The sequence below is a fragment of the Nyctereutes procyonoides genome, unplaced genomic scaffold, assembly GCF_905146905.1.
Source record: "Nyctereutes procyonoides isolate TBG_1078 unplaced genomic scaffold, NYPRO_anot_genome, whole genome shotgun sequence".
Lineage (NCBI taxonomy): Eukaryota > Metazoa > Chordata > Mammalia > Carnivora > Canidae > Nyctereutes > Nyctereutes procyonoides.
This window is the reverse complement of record NW_026575126.1, coordinates 38,964,765-38,985,835: the sequence shown is the minus strand read 5'-3', so window position 1 is coordinate 38,985,835 and position 21,071 is coordinate 38,964,765. Positions and strand designations below refer to the sequence as shown.

The 21,071-nt window shown below is 65.5% G+C and overlaps 1 protein-coding gene across 1 annotated transcript; it reads left to right on the top strand.

Annotated features, from left to right (window-relative positions):
- The first annotated feature begins 4,281 nt into the window (after positions 1-4,281).
- CASKIN1 (CASK interacting protein 1) lies at positions 4,282-20,992 on the top strand. The gene is made up of 20 exons (XM_055339864.1): positions 4,282-4,428; positions 9,425-9,476; positions 9,595-9,692; positions 9,904-10,049; positions 10,140-10,235; positions 10,354-10,484; positions 10,951-11,059; positions 11,141-11,249; positions 11,354-11,448; positions 11,638-11,755; positions 12,748-12,849; positions 12,952-13,040; positions 13,117-13,201; positions 13,288-13,379; positions 14,127-14,237; positions 14,318-14,419; positions 15,667-15,805; positions 15,881-17,920; positions 18,577-18,991; positions 19,328-20,992. The coding sequence occupies exons 1-20, from the start codon at positions 4,335-4,337 to the stop codon at positions 19,425-19,427; spliced, it is 4,323 nt and encodes a 1,440-aa protein (XP_055195839.1). The 5' UTR covers positions 4,282-4,334; the 3' UTR covers positions 19,428-20,992.
- The last annotated feature ends 79 nt before the right edge of the window (positions 20,993-21,071 follow it).

Sequence of the window (21,071 nt, the reverse complement as noted above, 5' to 3'; positions counted from 1 at the left end):
AGGGTTTATTCTGTGGGAAGCATTACATTGGGGTTTTTGTTTTAATTGAGGCAAAATTCATACACTATAAAATCAATGACTTTTACATTTTTTTCATTTACTTTTTTAAGTAATCTGTTCAATGTGAGACTTGAACTTGTGACTCTGAGATCAAGAGTTGCATGCCTTCCCAACTGAGCCAGGCGCCCCTGAAATTCACCTTTTTAAAGTGAACAATTCACTTAAAACATGAGCAGTGCTGTGCAGTCACTACCTCTGCCTAGTTCCAGAACATTTTCATCACCCCACCCTGTACTTCTATGCAGTCTCTCCCCATTACCTGTCCCCCCTTAGCCTCCCAACTCCTGGCAAACACCAAGCTACTTTCTATCTCTATGGATTCGCCTATTCAAGATGTTGCATGGAAAGGGAACCTTCCAATATGTGACCTTTGTGTCTGGTCTCTCGCCAAGCTACTGCCAGGTGGTAGCAGGTGTCAGAGCTTCATTCCTTTTTGTGGCCAAATAATATTCTGTTGTGTGGCTGGACCACGTGTTGTTCACCCACTCACCTGCTGATGGACATGACTTGTTTCCACCTTTTGGCTATTACGAAGGATACTGCTGTGAACATCCCCGGACGAGTGTGTCTCTGAGTACCTGTTTTCATCTCTCCGTGTACTAGGAGTGGAACTGCTGGGTCACATGGTAACTCTATGTTTAACTTTTGGAGGAACCGCCAGACCGTGCTGAACGTTTTACTGCATTACGCACCAGGTCCTCACAACGGCCCTGCCAAGGAGAAACCACCGTCATTTTGGAGACAAGGAAACTGAGGTTCAGAGATGTGCAGTCTATGTTCTAGGACGCAGCTGGAACGTGAAAGAACCCATCCTGCTGGCTCAGCTCCCCTGACCTTGCCCCTTCGGGGCCGCCCCCACACCTCGCATGTCCTCCTCCTTGTCCTCCTTTCTGAGCACAGGAGCCCTGCTGGGCTCAGAGGCAGCTCTGATGCATATGTGGGGTCGGAAGGCTGGGAGAGTCAGAGCTCTGTGCACCCCAGCATCGGAAGGGCATCCGGAGCAGTGCGAACACACAAAAGAGCCTGAGAGCAGGAGAGGGGGGGCTCAGGGAAGGCTGGAAGGCTCTCCCACATGTCTGTGCAGTCCCACGTGTGTCCTGGAGGCCAGGCCCTGGGCTGTTGGCCTCTTCTGCGGGGCTCTGGGTAGAGCCTGGGGACCGCACAAGTCCCTTGCCTGGGCTTAACTGACAGATAGGGCGGGGGCCCCCTACCCAGCCTGAGCAGCCTCAGCACCTCTGCTGGGGCGGGGAGAGGGGCCAGGACGCCCAGTTGTTGATCCCTTCTTATGTACCAAGCACCAGCTGAGCGCTCTACAGGGGCAGCGTCTGCGAGAACAATAGAAACCACAGCCCGGCCTGCCAACCTGTGCTGCGTGCTCCCAGCAGCCCTTGGGGAGGGTACATCTGTCATTTTATACAGAGGGGGCCAGGCGCCAGGCCCTGGGGGCTGCGGGGGCACCAGGGAGGAACACCAGGGGCATCTCCAGCTGCCGGGCAGGAGCAGGGGTGGCGCAGGCCGCCGGTGGAGATGGCCATGCAGCTGGGAAGGGGGCCAGCCTGGGCTGCAGTGAAGCACCGCCAGCCCTCCTCCAGGCTGGGCTTCTGCAATTCTGCTGGCTCAGCAGCCCCTCCTCCCGGGATCCTCCGATGCCTGACTTCCTGGACCGCTGCCCAAGCCCCACGCCTCTGCATCTACATCCCCTAGCCCAGGCGGCTGGCCTGCCATGCAACCCCCATCCTCAGGCTGGGGGGACCCCAGGCAGATGCACATCTCTGTTTTCATGTGGACCCTCCCATCGGCCCTGGGCTGCAGGCAGAGCTGCTGGCCCATTTTACAGATGAGGCGGCGGGGTTTCAGGGCTTGTCCAAAGTCACTGGGCTGACTGGTGGCAGATCTAGGACTTCTTGACACCCCCCCCCCCAGGCCATTACCTTCACGTGGCAGAGTGAATGAATCTAGCAGAGTCTGTGGAGCTCTCTTCCCAGGTCTGTGTTCCTGAAGAAGGACTCCACAGCAACGTACCCCCTCGTAGGCCTGGGGAGTGACCATGGGGTGCCTGTTTGCAGGGTATAGATAGGGCTGGAGCTGGGCAGCTGCGGCGGGACCAATTCATCACCCAGAGGAATTAGAGAATTCTAATTTGGAACTTAGCCTTTCAGGTCATGGTGAAGGTATATTTGCAAAGGTAGGAGGATGGGACATCTTTTACTTAATGAGTTGTTAGCATGGTTTATGACATTGAAATATCTCGACATCAGGTGTGTGGGTCTCTGTTTGTGCCCTTGCCCCAGGCCCCGCAAATGCTGGGCTCAGGCTGGAGTGGTTTGCCGTAGTCAGCCGAAACATAAAAATAATGGTCAGGATGATAGCTGTCTTTTCACTTGTCTTTTTTGCAATGCTTCTTGTGCACCAGGCACACCGCTAGGCTCTGCAGCTACAAAGACGAGTAAAATACAGTCGCTCCCAGGTAGGGAGAGCCAAGAATATCACAATATCTGCAAAAGCCATTTATTGAGCACTTATTAAGCTCTACTGCGAAGCGCTTTATGGATAGCAGCATCACGACTAATCCTCAGACAACTTAGAGAAAGCTATCCTTCTCAACCCCATTTTACAGAGGGGAAACCAGGGCTCAGAAAGACCACGTGACCAGAAAAACAAACCTGGTCAAAGGCAGAACTGGGACAAATGCTGAGGTGAGTGGGGGTTCAAAGCTCAGACTCACGATCTTGAGATTCTGAGACCTTAGGCAGGTCACTTGGCTTCCTGGAGCCTCCATTTTCTTCATCTGTAAAATGGGCACAATCTGCAAAGTGACCAGCATGGTGCCTGAGCCAGCAGATGCCTAGAAATTGGTCACGATAAAGCATGGGGGGGCCCAGGCCTTTGTGTTTAGGGACCACCCCTGGGGAGCCCAGCATGTGCTGGGAGACCTAAGTTTGCTCCCTAAATCCCAAGGAAGACCCCTTGTTGGCACTGATCAGCTGTTTGGATCAGGAGGTCCTGGTGCCTGCTGCTCCCCCCACCCCCAAGGCGGCCACCTTCTTCCTGGCCCTGATTGATGGTCTGGCCATGGGAAGAGGGGTGTCAGGCCATCATATGTGCAGACCCCTGCAAAAGCTCCTGCCAGCCTTGCCCTGGTGGGGTGATGGTCTGAAGGGGTCAGAGGGGTGAGACACCTGTGTGTGTGTGTGTGTGAGTGTGTGTGAGTGTGTGTGTGTGTGTGTGTGTGTGGCAGGCGGGGGGGGGGGGGGGGGACAGGAAGGAGGGAGTAGGGACTGGTCAGTAGGAACCCAGTTGGTGGCTGGAGGCGGCTGGATAACAGACTTGGTGGGGGGTCAGACTGCAGCTGGGGATGGGGCTGGGGATGGGGGACGGGAGGTCTGTGGGGCTGCACCCCGGTGAGCGCTGGGGGGCCGGGCTGGGGTTAGGGTTCGGACTGAGGCTGGGGGCGGGGAGCCGTGGCCTGCATTGTTTACGGACTGAGCGGGAGGCTGCAGGGGAAGGAGCGGCAGTTGGGGGTGGGGGTGCGGGTTCCCTGACACCGAATTCATTATTGGGAGATTCCTCTTCACCATCCCTCGACACCTCCCACGGGAACCACGGGCTGAAATGTCTGACAGTCTCTGGCGGGCCGGCTCCCGTGCGCGGCGGGTGCCCGGGCCCTCGCGCCCGTCCCCCGCCCGCCGCCCGCCGCCCGCCGCCGCCGCCGCCGCGTCCCTCCCCCGTGGGTCCCGCAGCCTCTGGAAGCCTCTCGCAGGCTCAGCCTCGCGCCGCCGCCGAGCCGGGCTCCGCGCGCTGCCCCCGCCCCGGCGACCGCCGTCCCCGCCCCGGCCGCGCAGAGGCCCCGGCCGGGCCCGCACGTGGGGAGGGGGCGTCCCGGCGCTCGGGGCCTGCGGGCAGAGCCAGCGAGCGGGGCGCGCGGCCGCGCGGGCGGACGGAGGTCGGCGGCCGCAGGAGCGGGACCCGGGCGTCCGGGAGGCGGTGCCAGGTGCCGCGCCCCCGCCCCGGGCCGCCCCCCGCCCCCCGCCCGTGACGCGCTCCCCGCCCCTCGGCGCCGGGAGCCCGAGCCGAGCCGAACCCCAGCCCGAGCCCGAGCCCGAGCCCGAGCCCGAGCCCGAGCCCGAGCCCGAGGACCGCGCGGGGCGCGGGCGGCGGCGGAGGCGGTGGGGGAGGCGGGGGGATGCGGCCGGGGCTGCGGGGCCGCCGCCGCCTCTGAGCCGAGCCCGCCGCGCGCACGGAGCGCAGCCGCGTCGCTGCGGCCCGGCCGCGCCATGGGGAAGGAGCAGGAGCTGGTGCAGGCGGTGAAGGCGGAGGACGTGGGGGCCGCGCAGAGGCTGCTGCAGAGGCCGCGGCCCGGGAAGGCCAGTGAGTGCGGGGCGCGGGGCACGGGGCGCGGGGTGCGGGCGCGACCGTGTCCCCGGGGGCGGGGCGGGGCCGGCGCGCGCGGACCCCCGGCGCTGGAGGAGGGGCGGCCCCTGCCCGAGCCGGCACCTGGCCGCGGGCGCCCCCGCCCCTCCCGGCTCCGGGCTGGCGGCCGGAGGGCTCGGCTGGACCGCGGACCGTCGCAGGGCGAGGCGAGGCCGCCTACCTTCCCCGCCGCGAAGAGAGGGAGGAGGCCGCGCGGCGAGGGGCGGCCACGGGGCGGACGGTCCCTGTCCGCCCCCCTCCCCGCCCGACGTTTAATAACACGTTTTGCGGGGAATGGGGGGCAGGACCATGCTGGGGGTGTGGCTGCCCAGGCATGGCCCGCTGGGGGCCCTTTACTCCCGGGGGGCAGAGGCCCAAGGTCGCCCGCCCAGCGCGGGCAGGGCTCCAGGCAGACACAGACCCTGCGGGGACCCCGCGCTGCTCCGGCTTCCCTGCGGGGAAAGGGGTTGGGAGGGGGGGAGGGGGCTCCCCCTGGCCATCCTGAGCGTGCGCTGTGAGGGCCCCTGGGAAGGGCTGGGAGCTCGGAGTCCTGATCCCAGCACTCATCCCAGCTCAGCCCAGAGCCTCCCCGGGGGCCGCTGGAGATGGATGGATGGGTGTGCGGACCAGCTGCGTGTGCGGCTGCGCACGTAGGGCCGTGTCAGTGTGTCAGGGCACCTGTGCGGGCACGGGCAGGGCTCTGCAGGATGGCACGTGGGGTCCGGGTGCCCCACTCCCCCCCACCCCCAGGGACTGTAGGTAACCCAGGGAGGCCCCTCCCCTTTCGCGGGGAAGGCTGCTGAGAACTCCACCGGCCTGGGACTGCTGGTGGGGGCAGGCCTTCCAGCCCCAGGAAGACCCCTCCCGCTGCAGCCCCATCCCCTCTGTGCAGTTCCAGAGCCTGGCAGGATCACCTATACAGGCTGCTCTGCCTTCTACGCCTGAGGCCCGGGGTGGTCTGCCCCCTGGGACCAGCTTCAGGGCTTCAGGGTTCAGAAAGGGAGGGCTTCCAGGCAGAGGCAGCCGTAGAGGAGCCTTGAAAGCAGGTGGAGGGAGTGAGAGGTGGAAGGCTAGGTAAAGGTTTCCACCTAGTGGCCGAGTGACCTTGGGCACAGCCGGTTCCAGGTCTCCGGGCCTCAGTTTCCTCATCTGTAGGATGGGGACATTTGCAGTCCCTGCTTGTAGGACTGTTGGAAGAACAGCGGGAGAGCGCACAGGAAGCCCAGGCACCTCCTAAGTGCCCAGGAAGTACTAACCAGGAGTATTTCCTTGGGCAGCCCGGGATGGCCTCCAGGGAAGTGGGGCATTGGATCTGGCCATCCAGGGAAGGTGTGGGGGTTGTGCCTCTATCTGGTGTCCACCTGGATCTTTGCACCTGTCCCTGCCTGGTCTGCTTTCTGGGAGAGGCACCTGCCCTGGCCCCCGTATCTGGGCTCTGTGACTCACAGGGGCGGGCATAATAAATCAGACAGAGAAATCCCTCCATGAATTAGCTCAGTTGTCATGGTAACACTGGCCTGCTTTGGAGTAAGATGTATTTTGATTCAGCAAAGTACAGCTGGAGTTTGGGGCATGGGGTGGGGGGCATCCAGCGGTGCTCTCTCAGGGTCCCCCCACTCTGGAGGTTTTCCCATGACCCTTGTCTCCAAGACCTCTAGCCCCTGCTGGCACCCCCCCTGCACCCCAACCTCTGAGTTGCCCCAGGGTCTGTTAGCACTGCCGTCCTTCCTGGAAGGGAGCCCCCCTCACAAGCCTGGGCACCGGACCCTCAGCAGCTGCCCTTGAGACGAAGGAGACTGCTCTGGAGGGAGTTCACAAGGCGAGGGGCGGCCTTCCTCTGGGCCTCACCTCCCCTTCCCCAAATTCTCTGCAGACTGCAGTCCAGCATGCCTGTGTCCTCTCACCTTGGCCCACTAATACTTGCCGTGCGGCGTGTGGCCCAGCTCCCTGCCAGGGGGGTTTGGAGGAGACCGCCCTGCCTGCCTGCCCTGGGGAGGCTGAGAGGCTGCCCTGCCCTGTGCCAGCACCAGAGGCCAGGACCGCGTCCCTGGGGGGGGACAGCCGTAGCTCTGTGGGGCTGGCACACCAGTGGCCTTGGGGGCAGAGGAGCATCTGGGCAGGGGGCAGAGGCCAGTGGGGAGAGGGCCCGAGGCCGCCTCCCCCTCGGTCTCTGCAGCCTGGAGTTTGGGGCTGACCCCAAGGCCAGGGATGGTCCCAGGAAAGTGGTTAGAGGACTGAGTGGCAGGAGCTGGGAGAGCCAAAGGTGTGGGGTGGGTTGGGGCTGAGGTTTATGTCCATTGCCCACATGGGGGCTGCAGGACCTAGTGCTCTCGTGGGAAAGAGAAGGAGGCTCCTGGAGGAGTTTCTGGGCTCTTCCCTGTGGCACCCACTCGCCCCCTTCCGCCCCAGGTGCTCTGGCCGCTCCTGCCATGCCTGGTCTACCTCCATCCAGAGCACCTGTCTCTGCGAGGGGCACCTCGCTGGCACCAGGCAGGCTTCCCTCGTATGACCTCCTGGAAGCTCAGGGTCCCCCACACGCATCAGGGGGTGCTCCAGGGTGGAGACTCCCCTCCCCCACTGGTGTCTGTGCCACTCCCTGGGTCTTGACCTCCAGCTCCTCCAAAGTTTCAGTGCCTGCAGGTGTGGCCAGGTAGGGGGGCAGGGGAGACGGGGGCCACACTGGAGCTCAGAAGAAGGGGCAGCAAATATCAAAGCTAGGCTGAGTGTTTCGGGGTGAGAACACCCTGAGCTTGGCCCTGGGTGGGGGAGGGGATGATGGGACCGCAGTGTGGGGGGGGGGAGGACATCCGTTCAGGCGCCAACATACCCGGCCCCTCACACGCGCCCGGCACTGTTTCAGCCAGCAAGGATACAGCATGGGCAAAATAGATTAAAAAAAAAAAAGACCTTGCCCATTTTGGAGCTTGTGCTGTAGCGATGGAGATGGACACAGAAGGTAAATGATAGTGATAGGAGCTGGAGAGAGAACTGCGATAGACGCAGGATGGGATGGGGGTTGCCGTTCTAGATGGGGAGCCCAGCGGGGCTTCTCCAAGCAGGTGACTTTTGGATAAAGTCCTGAAGGACGTGAAGGAGGGAGTCACGGGGATAATTGGGAATAACAGCACCCCGCATGTACCCACAGCACACACAAAGACCCTGTGGCAGGGGCGGCCGGTGTGTGGGGCCATCATCGAGGAGGCTTGTGTGGCTGGAAGAAGGGTGCTGGGAAGGTCAAAGTGAAGCAGGGCTGTGTCCTGTGGGCCATTGTCCAGCGCTGGCTTTTAGCCCCAGTGACACAGAAGCTGTCTTCAGGAGAGGACCAGTGGCAGTGGGATCTGACTCGTGTTCTCACAGGGTCCCCCTGACCTCAGTTGCATGGAGGATGGCCTGAGTGGCAAGGGGAGCTGGTGGGGAAGCAGGGATGCCAGTGACCCTATCGGAGACACTGGTCTGCTCCTGGTGGTGACAGTGGCAGCGGTGGGAAGTGGTAGGATTCTGAGTGTGCCTTGAAGATAGAGCCAGTAGGATGTGCTGGCGCAGACCCTATAAGGTACTTAGGGCTGACTCCAAGGTTTCAGCATGGACCACCGAGGAAGGGTGGTACTGCTGCCACCTTAGATGGCCATCAGTGTCTGAGCAGGGGGGACGTGGGGTGGTGGAGATGCCTCTCCCCGGAGCCTCTGCTCCACTCTGCACAGAGAAGCCCCTCAAGGGAGAGGGTGGGCTTGGTGCTCCCACAGGGCTCATGTCAGTAATTGCCACTTGCTGAGCTGACTCTGCGCCAGACCCTTCACGCTCTGAGGATGCACACGCCCTTAGGCCTGGGAGCCTGGCCCCACGGTTGGTTCCCCTTTGAGCTAAGGCCGAGGCCATAGGACTAGTAAGGGCCCGGTGAGAGTTTGAACTTGGGTCCATCTGCCTTCGTGGGCCCCGTGGACCGGCGGGGCCTCACACCCCGCATCCAGCAGCTGGAGAGCCGAGACTGGAGCAGCCGGGGTTGCTGTGGGTCCCCAAGTGGGTCCTGGATCAGCCCCTCTGTGACTCGACTCTCTTGGGTTCCTGCTCTTGGGGACCCCTGCCCCCACCCTGTCCTGGGCCTGCACAAAGGGGCTTCTGTCCTGCCAGCCCCTCCCTCGCAGAGTGACTGACCCACAAATGGGTTATGTAACCATGGCCCAGACAGGCAGGGGCTTGGCCTGAGTCCGGCTGGCCCTGAGCCCACAGGGAGGGCATCGGTGGGCTCCCTTCCTCCGGCACTCAGCAGTGGAGGCCAGGACTGGGGAGGCCCCGGACGAAACTGGGGCCCCAAAGGGAGGGTTTGGGCCCCTTGAGCTTCGGGCGGACTGATCCTGGGACCCAGGTGGGCCCCTGAGGCTGTGGTGGCCGTTCTTGCGTGGTCACTCAGGGGCACCCGCCCGCCCGCCCGGCTCCCCCTCCTCCTGCCTTGCCAGTTGAGACTCGTCCACACGGGCAGGCCCAGGACTGGGAATGGGGGGAGGCTGCACCCTGAAAATGCAGATCTTCCCCCAGAGATACCCCAATTTCCGGGCGTTCCAGCCTTCCCAGGCCACCCCCGGCCCCATCTGGGTCCTTCTGAGAAACAGATTGTGCCGGCTTTCTCCCTCCCGCCATCGGTAGGTGCTTAGCCAGCGTCCCAAAGGAGGGGGTACATGTGCGCATGTGTGTGCCTGTGTGGGTGCACAGCTCTGGCGTCCGTCCCTGGGTGGGGATGAGCCCGGAGCTCTTGGCTCTGTGAACTTGCCAACACCGTAGTTCTGTGGGGAAACCAGGGCCCAAGAGCTGGTACCTGTGGCTGAGTGCAGGGGACAGACTTGACCCAACGAAAAACTGTTTCTTGAGCCTGCCGGGGAGTGAGCCAGAGCGCCTGCCAGCTCTGCGGCTGCCTGGAGGGGCAGGACAGACGCCCTCACGGTCCCTTTCCCACCCCTAGAGCTCCTGGGCTCTACCAAGAAGATAAATGTCAACTTCCAGGACCCGGATGGGTGAGTTCGCAGACGGGAGAGGCCAGGGTGGCTCGGGGGCCGGGTGGACGTGGGTAGCCGTGCTGCAGGAGGCCGGGTGCCCCCCTCCCCGCCCATTCATGCCTGCCGCCCGCCGCAGCTTCTCCGCCCTGCACCACGCGGCCCTGAATGGCAACACAGAACTGATCGCCCTGCTGCTGGAGGCCCAGGCCGCCGTGGACATCAAGGACAACAAAGGCAAGGCGGTCAGGGACCCCAGCGCCAGGGCAGGGGTCACTTCGCGAGTGGCAGGGGGTGCCGCGACGGAGGCCCCGACCCAGAGTCTCGGTCTGGGTTGAGGCAGGTTCCCCTGGGATCAGCCTCCTGTAGGCCGGGTCAGGTTCAGGGCTGAGGGCTGGCTCCCAACGGTGCCCCCCACCCACCCCCACCCTCCCCTGCCTTCTCTCAGGCATGCGGCCGCTGCACTACGCAGCCTGGCAGGGCCGGAAGGAGCCCATGAAGCTGGTGCTGAAGGCAGGCTCAGCGGTGAACATCCCCTCGGACGAGGGCCACATCCCCCTGCACCTGGCGGCTCAGCACGGTCACTACGATGTGGTAAGGAGCATGTCAGGGGTGGCCGGGCGCCGGGGCGGCGGGAGCCAGGTGGCCGCCCCCGGGGTCTGATGGCAGCCCGTGGCCCTGCAGTCCGAGATGCTGCTGCAGCACCAGTCCAACCCGTGCATGGTGGACAACTCGGGGAAGACACCCCTAGACCTGGCCTGTGAGTTTGGCCGTGTCGGGGTAAGTGTCCCTGGAGAGCTGAAGGGACTGCGTGTGCTCTGCCTCCCCCCCCAAGGAGGGGTGGGAGTGGGGAGACACAGCTGTGACCCTCTGCCCTGGCCCCGGCCCCTCCCTCAAGGTGGTCCAGCTGCTCCTGAGCAGCAACATGTGTGCGGCCTTGTTGGAGCCGCGGCCCGGAGATACCACCGACCCCAATGGCACCAGCCCCCTGCACCTGGCAGCCAAGAATGGCCACATTGACATCATCAGGTATGGCCGCGTGGGGGCGAGAGGAGGCGGCCCAACTGTGGGCTTCCTGCTTCTGGCCTGGGGGCCCCGGGGACGTGGTCAGGCCTCCGGGTGTGCAGGACGCCTCTGGCCACCGTGTAAAGGATGCAGTAGACAGGCCGGAGCCCCGGCCTCTACAGCCCCAAGCCCCGGCAAGGTCGTGGCCCTGCCACTCGCTGGCTGACCTTGTGGAGACACTCAGCTTCTTTGAGACCCAGCTCTCCCCTCTGTGAAGTAGGTATCTTGGCAGCGGCCCCTGGTAGGGTGACCTAATGGCCGTTGGGGTCAGCCCGTGGGGGGTCAGCCCTGTGGAGGTCACTTCCACAGATGCTGGGCCAGGGGCTGACACTGCAGTCAGGAGGCGGGGCCTGGGAATGCCCGTCCACTGCGGAGGAGCGTGGCTCCTGCTGTCAGGGGCTGCCCGCTGCCACCGCCGCCTTCCTTCCAGACTCCTCCTCCAGGCTGGCATTGACATTAACCGCCAGACCAAGTCCGGCACAGCCCTGCACGAAGCCGCGCTCTGTGGGAAGACGGAAGTGGTCCGGCTCCTGCTGGACGTGAGTCAGGGGCCGTGGGAGCTGGGGCGGGGGCAGGGAGCAGGAGGTTTCCTGACAGGCCACACCGTCTGGCACCTACAGAACGGGATTAATGCCCACGTGAGGAACACCTACAGCCAGACAGCCCTGGACATCGTGCACCAGTTCACCACGTCCCAGGCCAGCAAGGAGATCAAGCAACTGCTGCGAGGTGGGCCAGGGGGTGGGGCGGGGAGGCCAGGGAAGGCGTGGAGGCTGGGGGGTCTGGGCCCGGTGGCTGGCAGGACTGGGGGGGTCTCCCTCCTGTGTCCCCAGAGGCCTCAGCGGCTCTGCAGGTCCGGGCGACCAAGGATTACTGCAACAATTACGACCTGACCAGCCTCAACGTGAAAGCTGGGGACATCATCACGGTAAGGCCAGCCTGGGGAGGGCAGGGGGATGGGGGGGCCCAGGTGCTCACCCCGCAGCCCCCCATGTGGCTACTGGGAACCCCGGGGGTCTGGACGGGAGGCCTGGGTCACATACACACACACACACATACACACCCTCCCCAACCTGGAGGGGCATCTCCCTGAGCTCGCCCCGACACCTCGGGCCAGGTCCTGGAGCAGCACCCTGATGGCCGCTGGAAGGGCTGTATCCACGACAACCGGACCGGCCACGACCGTGTGGGCTACTTCCCGTCCTCCCTGGGCGAGGCCATTGTGAAGCGAGCAGGCAAGTCCCCCCCCACCCCCCGGGCCTCGGCTTGGGGGCCAGAAGGAAGCACGTGGCCATGTGTGGTGGGTGGCAGGGCCATGGCTGGGCGTGGGGTCCAGAGTGGGCTCCTGCCGGCCGGCTCGTCAGCCTCCCCACGCCTATTCCTTCAATTATTCAATAGACGTCATGCATCAGCCGCTAGGAATCGATGGTGACCCAAGAATGATGGACATCATTCTTGCTCTCAAGCTCACCCCTAGGGACAGCGGGGAGAATGGCAATGAAGTAAATACAAAAATGTGCCAACTAATGCTAAAGAGAATGTGCACGGAGGCCTGCCTGCTTTTTACTTATTTTTATTAGTTTTAGGAGTAAAATGCAGTGATTCATCAGGTGTACAGAGGCCTGCTTCTAGACAGGGTGGTCAGAAAAAGCATTGGGACGGGGAGGCTGGCCCGGACAGAGCATCCAGGCAGCGGGAACCACATGTGCAAAGGCCCTGGGGCAGAACAGGGCATACGATGTCAAGGGCCTGAAGGAGACCCACACAGCACAGCTGGCACAGTGTGAGGAGCAGGAAAGGCGTGTGGCCGGGCCACAGGGGGGTTGGTGAGATGGGTTACCTCCTAGAGATGATGTGGACGTCGACAGGTGAGGGGAGGGGACAGAGGGGGCCCGTCAGGAGGCATGGGAAGCCCACCCAGGGTCATCTAGGCTTCTGGGGGCCTCTCCCCTGGCAGAAAGGAGGTGCACCTCCTGCCCTCCCCATGCCCCACCCAGGACCAGAGTGTCGCCACGGTGTCCTGCTCTCACATGCAGAGGGCAGGGAGGGGTCTTCTGGGGCTCTCACCACTGCCTGGAGACAGCCGGGGCCAGAGGAGGCTGCAGCGTCGACGTGAGGGGCCCCTGCTCTGCCCAGGGTCTGGGGCCAGGCCAAGGATGCCCCCTCACCACGTGGGGGCCCCAGGCCTGGCCGGCCCGGGGTTCAGGGCAGCCGTGCTGTCCCACAGGTTCTCGAGCAGGTGCCGAACAAAGCCCACCCCAGGCGGGCAGCTCCTCGGGGCCCTCCGCGCCCCCCGAGGAGATCTGGGTGCTGAGGAAGCCTTTTGCAGGTAGGTTTTGACCTCTGGAGGTCAGGGCGGCAGTGCTTCTGTGAGGGAGCACCCCGCGCGGGCAGAGCCAGCAGCGGCTCAGGGTGCTCCCTGTGTTGGCAGGTGGGGACCGCAGTGGCAGCCTGAGCGGCGCGGCCGGTGCAAGAAGTGGCGGGGGCCACGCCCTGCACGCAGGCTCCGAAGGGGTCAAGGTAGGTGGTCTGGGGAGCAGGGCCGGGGTGGCTGGGCACCGAGCAGCGCCGGCCAGCATGCCTGTCTGGGTTGTAGCTCCTGGCGACGGTGCTCTCACAGAAGTCGGTCTCTGAGTCCAGCCCCGGGGACAGCCCTGTCAAGCCTCCAGAGGGCTCCACAGGTAAGGGCAAGGCTGCCACAGCCCTGGCCTGGCGGGGAGTGCCCCCCTCCCGAGCACCCCTGCCCCAGCACACCGTCTGTCTCCAGGTGCGGCCCGGTCTCAGCCTCCAGCGGCCCACGCGGGGCAGGTGTATGGGGAGCAGCCGCCCCGGAAGCTGGAGCCGGCCTCGGAGGGCAAGGTACCGGGCCGGGCTGGCAGCGGGGAGGGGCTCCTGGGCAGCCTGCTTGGGGCGCGGGCGGGGGGGGGCCCTGACAGGCCAGGCCCATACTTTTGTCCGTTTGTCAGTCTGTGCGTGTAGGTGTTGTCTCTTGTGTGGGTTGTGCGTGTGAGCTGGTGCGAACGGCAAGTGTGATGTGGGCGTGAGGTGAGCAGGGGACGTGCCTGTGTGTGGGCGGTGACTGCGAGCCGGGCACGTGCGCGCGTGTGCTGTGCGTAGGAGGCGTGTGTGTGAGGCCAGGCCGGCCGCGTGTGGGGCTGAGAGGGGCCCACTGTGGGCACGGTGCTGGCGGCTGGCTGCTTCTCCTGCGCACCTCTGGATGGAGCCCACCTGCCCCAGCCGGGGGGCGGGGGCTGCTCCGCGCGGCGCAGCGGAGGCCACGTTCCCGAGCCCCTGGCGCGGGTGTCCCCGGTGCGGGAACAGGGGGGCTGGTCAGGGGAGCCTGTGACACAGCAGACAGCAGCTGGACCCTTCCGGCGGAGACCACGGGAGGCGGTCGCAGCGCCGATGGAGCTCACCGCACCGGCAGTGGGGACCGCAGAGTGAGGAGGCACGCGGGGGCCAGGCTGTCCCAGGCCTGGCCGCGGGGGCACCGGTGGATGGCAGACCGAGCGGATGAGCGGAGGAGGAGCTGGCACAGCGGCCCGGGTGCACGCCTGGCAGGCCAGCGGGCAGGCGAGCCTGCAGCGGATCCCTTGTGTCTTCCAGAGCGCCGAGGCCGTGAGCCAGTGGCTCGCCACGTTCCAGCTGCAGCTCTACGCCTCCAACTTCATCAGCGCTGGCTACGACCTGCCCACCATCAGCCGCATGACCCCGGAGGTGAGCTGCCCGGAGGCTGGCGGCCCACTGTGGCCGACACGGGCCCCCGGCCTCCCGCTCACGGGCCTCTCCTCTCCCAGGACCTCACGGCCATTGGGGTCACCAAGCCAGGCCACCGGAAGAAGATCACTGCAGAGATCAGCGGCTTGAGCATCCCCGACTGGCTCCCAGAGCACAAACCCGTAAGGCTCCCGGCACCCTGGTGGCTGTGCCCAGGGTAGTCGGACGGACAGACAGACTGCCCCTCTGGCTACAGCCCTCACCTGCCCTCTGGGGCTCCAGGGAGAGAACAGAGGCTGGCCTCTGTTTGTCTGTCACGGGCACTGGAGCCAGCCTTCCTGGGGCAGGGGCAGGGGCGACAGCCTCTGGGGGCTGTCAGGGCAAGGAGAGCCTGAAGCCAGGAGAGTGCCGCCCCCCCAGTACATGCTCCCACAAAGGCCCTCCACACTGAGGCAGCCACACCGGCACACCACCTGGCACCCAACAGCACCCCACCGCATCCCCCCCCACATGCCAAGAGGACCCCGTGTTGATGGGAAGTGCTTGCACACATCCAGGCACGTGTCCAGGGAGGACGTGTGCCTGCTTCGTGTACACGGACAGCACGCGTGTACCAAATATAGTCAAGGTGCCGGCTGACGACTGCATGCACACACCCACACACACCGCTGTGCTGTCACCAACAGTCACCAGTGTGGTGCGACAGGTTCTGGGCCTGCCCGGGGAAGGTGGGCCCAAGGCCTGCTGCATCTACGAGGACACCCAAAGCCCCCAGGGCTGTGGGTCAGTGATGGGCAGGTTCATGCTCACCTCTCCCCATGAGCACGTCCCTGTCCCATGGGCCTCACGTTGCTCTGGGCACCTAGGGGTGACCATGTGTGCTGCGTGTCGGTGAGTGAGCGACGGGTGTCCAGCTGGGAGTGTGGAAGGTGGACATGACTCATGTGAGTGGAGAGCATCATGGGTATTTACGTGTGTGCGTGCTGTGCCTGCATGACCTGTGCCCAGTATGGTGTGGAAATGGGCGTGAGCGTGTCTGGAGGGTGCTGCTGCTCGTGTATGGCTGGGACGCAGGGTGCGTGTCTACGTGTATCTGGTCAGTGGCGCCGTGTGTCTGTGTCTGTGACGTGGCTGCCGTAGCAGATGAGGGTGAGGAGGCATGTCCTTCCCCTTCCCCAACGGTGTCCTGAGGATAGGGTCATCCCTGTGTGTGTGTGTTTGCGTGTGTTCGCACATGCGTGGGAGCTGGCCTTGGGCTCCTCCTGAGGTCACGCTGTCTCCAAAGCTGACACCTCTGGCCTGTCCATTTGTCCTTCTGTCTGTCTGTGCCAGGCTGGCCCGGTGCCCCTCCCTCTCCCCCGAAAGCTCTGAGCGGCAGGCAGGGTGTGGCCACGGCTGGGGCTGCCCTGTCTGTCCCTCTGCTCCCCAGGCAAACCTGGCAGTGTGGCTGTCCATGATCGGCCTGGCCCAGTACTACAAGGTGCTGGTGGACAACGGCTATGAGAACATAGACTTCATCACCGACATCACCTGGGAGGACCTGCAGGAGATCGGCATCACTAAGCTGGGTGAGGCCCCGGCCCCGCCGCCTGTCTTCTCGTCCCTGCTGCCTGCCCTGGCCTGACCTGCCCCTGTCCACCCAGGACACCAGAAGAAGCTGATGCTGGCGGTGAGGAAACTGGCAGAGCTGCAGAAGGCAGAGTACGCCAAGTATGAGGGGGGACCCCTGCGCCGGAAGGCCCCACAGTCGCTCGAAGTGATGGCCATTGAGTCGCCAACGCCGCCTGAGCCAGCCCCAGCTGACTGCCAGTCTCCTAAGATGACCACCTTCCAGGACAGCGAGCTCAGTGGTGAGCTGCAGGCTGCCATGACCGGCCCAGCCGAGGGCGCCGCTGCCTCCGCCCCTACCACCACTGCCGAGAAGCCCTCCAACCACCTGCCCCCCACGTCGAGGGCCTCCCTGCGGCAGGAGCCCTGCCTGGGTGGACAGGCACGGCACATGAGCAGCTCTCAGGAGCTGCTGGGCGAGGGGCCCCCGGGGCCCGGCAGCCCCCTGTCACGAAGCCAGGAGTACCTGCTGGATGAGGGGCCGGCCCCCGGCACCCCGCCCAAGGAGACCCGGCCCAGCCGGCACGGCCACGGCGTCAAGCGGGCCAGCGTGCCCCCAGTGCCAGGCAAGCCACGGCAGGTCCTCCCGCCAGGTGCCAGCCCCTTCACACCCCCTCAGACGCCCACCAAGGCCCAGCCAGGCTCCCCTCAGGCCCTGGGGGGGCCTCAGGGTCCAACCCCAGCCACAGCTAAGGTGAAGCCTACCCCCCAGCTGCTGCCACCGATGGAGCGGCCCATGTCACCCCGTTCGCTGCCGCAGTCACCCACACACCGTGGCTTTGCCTACGTGCTACCCCAGCCTGTGGAGAGTGACGCAGGGCCGCCGCCCCCAACGGCTGCACCCCCACCGGTGCCCACCCTGTGCCTGCCTCCGGAGGCCGACGTGGAGCCGGGGCGGCCCAAGAAGCGCGCCCACAGCCTGAACCGCTACACGGCATCCGACAGCGAGCCGGAGCGGGACGAGCTCTTGGTGCCAGCCGCCGTGGGGCCCTATGCCACCGTCCAGCGGCGAGTGGGCCGCAGCCACTCGGTGCGAGCCCCCGCTGGCGCCGACAAGAACGTCAACCGCAGCCAGTCATTTGCCGTGCGGCCCCGCAAGAAGGGGCCGCCGCCGCCCCCGCCCAAGCGCTCCAGCTCCGCCATGGCCAGCGCCAACCTGGCCGACGAGTCGGTGCCAGATGCCGAGACGGAGGGTGCTGGGGCCGAGGACGGCCGGCTAGGGGTCCGGGCGCAGCGCCGGCGGGCCAGCGACCTGGCGGGCAGCGTGGACACAGGCAGCGCGGGCAGCGTGAAGAGCATCGCGGCCATGCTGGAGCTGTCCTCCATCGGTGGTGGGGGCCGAGCAGCCCGCAGGCCCCCCGAGGGCCACCCCACGCCTCGCCCTGCCAGCCCGGAGCCGGGCCGGGTAGCCACAGTGCTGGCATCAGTAAAGCACAAGGAGGCCATCGGGCCCGATGGGGAGGTGGTGAACCGGCGCCGCACGCTCAGTGGGCCCGTCACGGGACTTCTGGCCGCCGCCCGCCGGGGGCCTGGGGACTCGGGGGGGCCTGCAGATCATGGCCACGTTGTGGAGGATGGTGCCACCCGGCAGCGGTCTCGAGGTCCAGCCAAGGGTGAGGCGAGTGCGGAGGGCCCACCCCTGGCCAGGGTGGAGGCCAGTGCCACGCTCAAGAGGCGCATCCGAGCCAAGCAGAGCCAGCAGGAGAACGTCAAGTTCATCCTGACTGAGTCTGACACGGTCAAGCGCCGGCCCAAGGCCAAGGAGCGGGAGGCAGGGCCCGAGCCGCCACTGCCACTGTCCGTGTACCAGAACGGCACGGGCACCGTGCGCCGCAGACCAGCCTCTGAGCAGACTGGGCCCCCGGAGCTGCCCCCGCCACCCCCACCGGCAGAACCCCCGCCACCCATCGACCTGCTGCACCTGCCCCCGCTGCCCCCGCCTGACACCGACACCCGGAAGCCAGCCAAGCCGCCAGTGTCTCCCAAGCCCGTGCTGGCCCAGCCTGTGCCCAAGATCCAGGGCTCACCCACGCCTGCCTCCAAGAAGGTGCCGCTGCCAGGTCCTGGCAGCCCAGGTAGGTGCGGGAGCCCGCTGGGGAAGGGCCCCCACCCCTGCCTCCCCACCTGCCCATTCCAGGGTCTGAGGGCTTTTCCTCTCCTTGAATTGGAGGAAGGCTAGGGAGAATGGGGTGGGAAAGGGTCCTCAGACCTTGTCACCCACCCCCCCACCCATGGGACAACTCTGCCGGCCCAGAACTGGGAGGAGGGTGGATGTCGGTCACTTTGCTCAGTGAAGGGGGCACAGAAAGCCATGGATAACAGCACCCGTGGAGGGAGGACAGGTGCATGATGCTGGGTCACGGAGAACCCTGCCCAGGCTGGACAGTGACCCCGGCACAGAGGGAGGGGGCAGGCTTCCAAGCAGAAGGATCAGAGGTGCAAAGGCCCTGCGGTATTCAAGCAACTCAAAGGCCAATGGTGGTGGCAGGCCACACCTGAAGGGGCATGGCGCTGGGGGGCAGACCGGGAGGGGTCTGGAAGCGGTGCGCCAGCAGGTACGCAGAGAGGGGCGCGCCCCCTGGCGGCAGCGGGGAGTCCGGGGAAGGGGGGGGCGGGAGGTGGAGGGGCGGGGGTGGGGTGGGTGGCGGGGCCCCGGCAGGACTCCCGCCGCGAGGGCAGGTGTGCGTCCCGCCGCCCCCCGCCCCCGGTGCGAGTCTCCTCCTCCCCGCAGAGGTGAAGCGCGCCCAAGGCACGCCGCCGCCCGTGTCTCCCAAGCCGCCGCCGCCGCCCACGGCACCCAAGCCGGCCAAGGCCGCGGCGGGGCTGCAGTCGGGCAGTGCCAGCCCGTCGCCAGCGCCCTCGCCCGCTCGCCAGCCGCCCGCCGCCCTCGCCAAGCCGGCCAGCACGCCGCCCTCGCTGAGCGCCAGCCCCGCCAAACCCCCGTCCCCCGGTGCGCCCGCGCCGCACGTGCCCGCCAAGCCGCCGCGCGCCGCCGCCGCCGCCGCCGCCGGGGCCCCCGCCGCACCCGAGGGCGCCTCGCCGGGAGACAGCGCCCGGCAGAAGCTGGAGGAGACGAGCGCGTGCCTAGCGGCAGCGCTGCAAGCCGTAGAGGAAAAGATCCGGCAGGAGGATGCGCAGGGCGTGCGGTAGGTGCGGGGGGCGGGGCTGCGGCGGGGGAAGGGGGGGCGGGGGCGGGGCCTGCGGGGAAGGGGTGGGGTCCGGCGGGGGGCGGGGCCTTGTGGGGAGACGCGACTGCGGGGCGGGGGCTGCAGGGAAGGGTCGGGGCGGAGTCTGCGGGGAAGGGGTGTGGTCGGGCGGGGGCGGGGCCTGCTGCGGGGGGCGGGGCCTGCAGGGAAGGGATGGGCTCTGGTGGGGTCTGCGGGGCGGCGGGGAAGGGGCGGGGGCAGAGGGGTCGCGGTCGGGTCCTGGGGGGACGCGGGCAGGGGTGCCCCGCCCGCCCACGCCCGCCCACCGGCCCGCAGCCCCTCGTCCGCTGAGGAGAAGAGCACCGGCAGCATCCTGGACGACATCGGCAGCATGTTCGACGACCTGGCCGACCAGCTGGACGCCATGCTGGAGTGACGCGGCCGCTCACGTCGGGCCTGCCGGCGCCGCCCGGGCCCGGCCCGCACACTGACCTTTACCTCAGGGTGGGCACCTCTGGGCGCAGCGCGAGCGGGCAGGGCGGCGGCCGGCGGAGGCCAGGCGCAGGGGACGGCCGGCCAGCGGGGGGGGGCGGCAGGCCCGTGCTGCCCGTCCCCTGCACAAGCACAACTGCCCCCGGGCGCAGGCCTGGAGGACTTCCTGGCCAGGGGGCCCAAGGGCTCTGGGTGAACGCTGCTGCCCGCTGGGTGCCCGCTCCCGTCTGCTGCTCCCCGTGCAATAACTGCTGGGCCACCCGCCCACCTACCTATGCCAGGCTCAGCCTGCTGCGGGCGGAGGAGGGGCAGTCCCGGGCCCCTGCCTGAGCCCAGGCAGGGCCTGCCTGGCGGGCAGCAGGAGGGGGGCAGCCTCTTCCGCCCCCTCCCCATCTGGCAGAGCACAGGCCTATGCCCAGCACAGAACTGCCCTTTGGGGACCTTCTGCCAGCCGCTCCAGCGCAGCACAAGGGGCTGGGGCGGGGTCGTGCCCTGCCCCGCTGTACCCCCCAGAATATAAGCTATCGAGAGTATTAATTTATTGGGAATGAGCTGAGGCAGATTTCCCCAGAGAAACAAAAAGTATAACTTTAACAAATATATATTTAAAGAAAGAAAAAATATTATTGATTCTATAGAAAACCATTTACCAACTGTAAGGACACTGAAGTCTAGCTCAAGACAAAAGCTGTTAGAGGCCTTGGCCGTCTGTCTGCCCATCCTTCCCTCTGTCCAGGACCCCTGGCCCAGTAGCACAAACGGGAGGCTGGGGTCCCGGAGGGTCCATGCTCCACTAGGGCCTCCCCCTCCCTCTCTCCTAACTTCTCTGCATCTGAAGAACTCGAAGGATGTGCCTTGCTTGCTGCTGGGCTGTGTCCTCCACACTGTGGAGCTGGTGGGGAGGGTCCCTGCCCTCCCAGGGGTGCTGGTGGGAGGTGCGCCTGGGCGTTGGGGCAGCTGTGCGTGCGACATGGGCACATCAGCCCGGGGGCAGCGGTGGGTGCAGGGTGTGCATGCCAGGCTGCGTGTGGCGCGTGCAGGGTGGGGGGGTGCCCAACCCTCCTTCCCGGGACTCTTCCCCCATCCAAGTTCCCACAGACGCTTCTGCTCATGGTCCCAGGCTATGTCGTGTGGTCCTTGCCCCCTCTCTTTTCCTCTCTCCTCTCTCTCCAAAAAGTACTGACTGGCCTCCTCTATTGTGTTTGCTGATCCACGTGTGTTGGGCACAACTTTGACGTTTCTTAAAAAAAAAAAAAAAAAAAAAAAAAAAAAAAAACAACAACAACAACGCCGAAAACCAGCGGTTGTGATGTGGGCGGGCAGAGGGGATCAGCCGACGTGGCATCTGGGCATGTGGGGCCCCTTCCAATTGTCATGCCCTGATGCTGCCCCAGGTGGGTGCGCCTGGCCTCTCTTCAGTGGGCGGCCCGGGCCGGGGCTCCAGCAAGTGGGGAGGGGGGTTCCGGGCAGGGAGCTGCTGTCAGCTGTCAATAAACAGCAGAAAACAGAGCTGCCTGGCTCACTTCTTGGGGACGTGTGTTGGGGAGAGTGGGGGTCTAGCTTGCTCCTGGCAGCAGGAAGTCGGTCA